General features: G+C 35.7%; 1 protein-coding gene across 1 annotated transcript; it reads right to left on the bottom strand.

Moving 5' to 3' along the window:
- Window positions 1-1,049: 1,049 nt before the first annotated feature.
- On the bottom strand, window positions 1,050-2,654 carry LOC113316176. The gene has a single exon (XM_026564395.1). It carries the CDS (start codon window positions 2,652-2,654, stop codon window positions 1,050-1,052), a length of 1,605 nt encoding a protein of 534 aa, XP_026420180.1.
- Window positions 2,655-4,294: the final 1,640 nt, after the last annotated feature.

Genomic DNA, 4,294 nt, shown 5'->3' with positions numbered 1-4,294 from the left:
TTTGTAATAGTTTTGATTTAAGTATTGTTTTTCCTGAATTGGTTTCCGGTTTACTTCAAATGATTCCTAATTGAAGCTCTTGATTTTTAAGTTTATAGATCCTCTGTATTCACTAATGATTTTAATTGGGTTTTCATTTGTTTCCTGATTGAAGCTCTTGATTCTTAAGTTTGTAGATTGTCCGTATCCACTAATGGTTTTAATTGGGTTTTTATTTTTTGATCTATAGATACAGAGAAGGCTTATTTGAAGCAACTTCAAGTTTTCTCAATGGTGAGAAGAACTAAAATCTTTTCCTCTGTATTTTGGTTATGTTTGTATTTGATACTTATTTGTATTCTTACTGATTCCATGACTTGTCTTAATGTAGCTCTAAAGTTACTGGAAAGGGAGGAAACCAATACTACCAGAATGTTGGTTTGGTATATACTGTAAATACAATTTGTGTGTTTATATGGGATTGTGAGTTGAACATGCTATATGTGTGTCTTTATACTGTAAATACAATTTGTGTACTCTAACTAGTTGCATCTGTGTGTTGGTTAAGTAATGCTGGCACTAAAGTTGTTCATCCGCTTCGTGGCTTAAACCCAGTTGCTGAAAATATTGCTCAAAAGAGGGACAACACTTTTGTCAGGATTTCTGCACCTTCTGAATTGGAGGATTGTGATGAAAGGAGTCTTGATTAATGCATTTACGGTTCGTGCACTATGTGATACTTTCTCTCCCGCGCGTGGAGCAGGTAATAAACCCGTTAGCACCCTCCCTAATAGAAATCGCCTGTATATGGCATTTGGCATTACGAAGTGTTTTTTTTTTTTCGCATTTAAGTTTGTTTGATAGGGCAAGGAAATTTCAGGGTACCATGAGAAGGCTACATATGTTACAGATGCCGGGTTCCTGGTATGTCCAAAAATCTGAATAATACAGTATGCATGTTTGTTTTTCTTTTCTGTTTTGATAATTCCACATGAAAAATTTGACTGAACCATTCTACTCCAAGTCTCCAACACAATGTATGCTAGCAGCTGGAAGGCTTGTTGCAGAAACTACATAATGATATTGTTGCCATGTATTTCGCCAGCAATACTCTCATCCTTGCAGAAATATCTTAAACATGAAAGGTAATTAGTTGCATCCTTCACCAAATTCTTATCCACTTCGATTTGAGTAGGAAGTTCACCAATGCGTGCAAGTTTCTTTTTCCCTGTATGCTGCAATTTATAATTGTTTCCTCCACGAAGCTTTAGAACCTCTACCATGCATAGTTGCAACGAGAGGAATACGTCATTCAGAGTTTGTGCCGATAATTCATTAAATGCTTTATCCACAGCCGATAAAAGTTCGCCAACAGTAGTGGGCGCCTCTTTGTGCTGTAATGATTGTATAGACCTGAAAAACCCAAGATCGAGAACGTTCATGTCGGTACTTTGTGAAGGTTGGAATCTCAATCTAATATCAAAACCTTCTTTTGCCGCTTCTTTTAAAAATTCTTCATCATCCACTTTAACATGTGGTTTTGCATTATCTTGTTGGATGTATATAGTTTCCCCATTGTAGTTTGGCCACTTTTCCCGAATGGCTGGTAACAATTTGTTAATCAAACAAGCTCTTGTAATGTATTTGTTCACAGATTCAATTGGTTTATCTTCAAGTGTTCCAGCTGGACGATTCTTGCTCGTTCGTTTTGCTGCCTCCTTTGTTACAAAAGGAAATATACCTATCTTTCCAATAAAAACTTCATTTCCGAACTCATCAAATCTAGGACGAGCTACTGCTGCCAAAAACATTACCTTTTTAATGAATCTTTTACTTTGGCATGTACGATATGGTTCGGTTTCTTCCGGATGAAGGTAGTAATTCTCTGTTGCTTTTGTCATAAAAAACCACTTCTCATCTATGTGTATAACATCATACATGGGCTTGGTCATCATATTATCCTTGTAAGGGATAAGCTCAAGCATTCCCAAACAGAATTCTAACCGTTTTTTCTTCGTGTCCACTGTGAAGGCTGGTTTTATTGCGTTCGTGTGTTTTTTAATCGCTCCTTTCTTGACGTATCTATGGACAGTTGACTTGGTCATGTTCAAAGCTTCGGCAATGGATCTTATGGTGGTGCGTCTTCGCAATGGTATTTCTATTATCTTGCTGAAATCAACCTTCTTTGGTTTAGGACGAACTATGGTTGGTTTTCGTGAAGACACGTCAAAAGGTAATTTCTTTGCTTCACAATCTTTTCCTCGTTTCCATATACGTTTTACTGTAGATTCTGATGTTGAAAATAGTTGCGCTACCATTGGGACTGAGCGTTTTTGCGGTCGTCCCTTCTTACTCTCCTTCAATAAGAAATGGAAAATATCTAGACGTTGTTCATTTGTGAGATTCTTTTTATTTCTGGTTGGAACATCTGATTCTCCTACATGTGTGATTGTTTCTGGAAAACAAGGGTTTAAATCCATCTCCTCCATCTCTTCGTTGTTCATACTGAACTCCATCTCCTCCAGCTCTTCGTTGTTCATCAGGTACTCCTCCATTTCTTCGTTGTTTGTGATGAAATCAATCTCATCCAGCTCCTCGTTGTTCATCATATACTCCTCCAGTTCTTCGTTGTTCGTAATGAACTCTATTTCCTCCAGCTCCTTGATTATCACCATCACCTTAATTAATTCAAAAGGTATTGCCAATTAGTTCAGTTAGAGGTCATTAGTTTATGAATGCAACCTTGGACAAGTAGTCTGATGTTTGACCATAGAAATCTTTGATGTAAAATAAGGGTGTAGTTGGTCTAAACCTTTAGGATTATCTCTCGAAAACTTCGGAAGCTGCTTACAGTTGAAGATTAAACGATAATGTAGTTGATTTAAACCTTTAGGATTATCTCTCAAAGTAACCACAATAAATATCTGAGCAATCACACATGACAGTTGCTTTTAGTCTAAAATCCACAACAATTGGCTTGGCTCCATGGTTACAATGTAATCAATGTACTGTAGTCTGTAATCGATTGTCATAATAGTTCTAATACACTTGCAGTTTCTCTAACTATTGGATAAGATGATTTCAAAATGAGGTAAAGATTTAGAGATTTACCTTAGAAGTTCTGTTTATTTTGAATCTCAAATTGATTTCCTGCTGTACAGTACTCCTGCTTTGAGAATTTGATTTGATATTTTTCAGATTTGAAATTTACTCCAGGTGGAGATTTGATGAACTTTTCTTGTTGATTTTTCAGATGGAGTACATGCATACATACGAATCACCTGAAGTTTATGAGTGAAGAGAGATCTCAGATTGAATCTCCTGAGTGAAGAGAGATCTCAATTTGATTTTGGAACCTTGTTTTTGAAAGTTCAGTATACTTTTTATTTTGTAAAAACTAAATTGATCAAAGTGATTTTTAGAATTTTTCAAACTCAAACGAATGAGAACGAAAACCCGACCAAACGGATATGGTGGGTTTCTGTTTTCTGTACGAAATTTGATGTTGTGATTGGAGGGAAGGGGTATTAGAATATTTTTTAAGGACAAATATGTAAAATACAATTGGAAATCTCTCTCTCTCCTATTTGCCTTAAAAATTGTGCAAATTTCAAATAGGTCACTTAGGAGTGGGACGGAGGGAGTATTACTCAAAATCAGGCTTTGATTTTCAAAACACATATATATATATATATATATATATGTATAAAACATGAATAATTAAAAATTATGAATTTTTTTTGTGAAACGTGAATTATTCACGAAAAATAAATTTTATTATTTTTGGTGTGAGCACAAAACTCACATAGAAAAAAAATCCGTGAACATGTCACGGTTTCTTATACAAAAAACAATTTGTGGACATTCCATGGTTTTACCAGAAAAAAAAAAACTTTTCCTTCGTACAATCTTCCGTCTTTGAAACGAGGGTTTATTTCGATTTTGTGAAAGCACACACCTTTTAAGATAAAGTTTTGGTTTCCATGAAAGCTCATAAACAAATTTTATCACTAGACACAGGTCTATATATAAAACAAATCTCTCCTAAGTCAGGGATTGTTACTAGTTTCTTAAACTAATGATTGAACGAACATACGTTTTCAAACAAGGGTTTTTCCAAAAAACTCACACTCATATATGTACATGTATATAACTTTAGCATGAACAAAGCATGAACAACTCATGAAACTTCTGGGGGAAAAAAACTTACCTGGTCGGCGTCCGGAATATGGTCGGACGGTGGCGATCGGCGGCAACGGACGGCGGCAACAACTCCGACAAAAAATTTCTCCTGCTTTCTCCTGTGCTCGGACGT

Source organism: Papaver somniferum, chromosome 10 (assembly GCF_003573695.1).
Source record: "Papaver somniferum cultivar HN1 chromosome 10, ASM357369v1, whole genome shotgun sequence".
Lineage (NCBI taxonomy): Eukaryota > Viridiplantae > Streptophyta > Magnoliopsida > Ranunculales > Papaveraceae > Papaver > Papaver somniferum.
This window is presented reverse-complemented; position numbering and strand designations above follow the sequence as displayed.

What these genes read in the sequence shown, in the direction of transcription:
- LOC113316176 (XM_026564395.1), bottom strand. Translation starts at nt 2,654, where the DNA reads ATGGTGATAATCAAGGAGCTGGAGGAAATAGAGTTCATTACGAACAAC.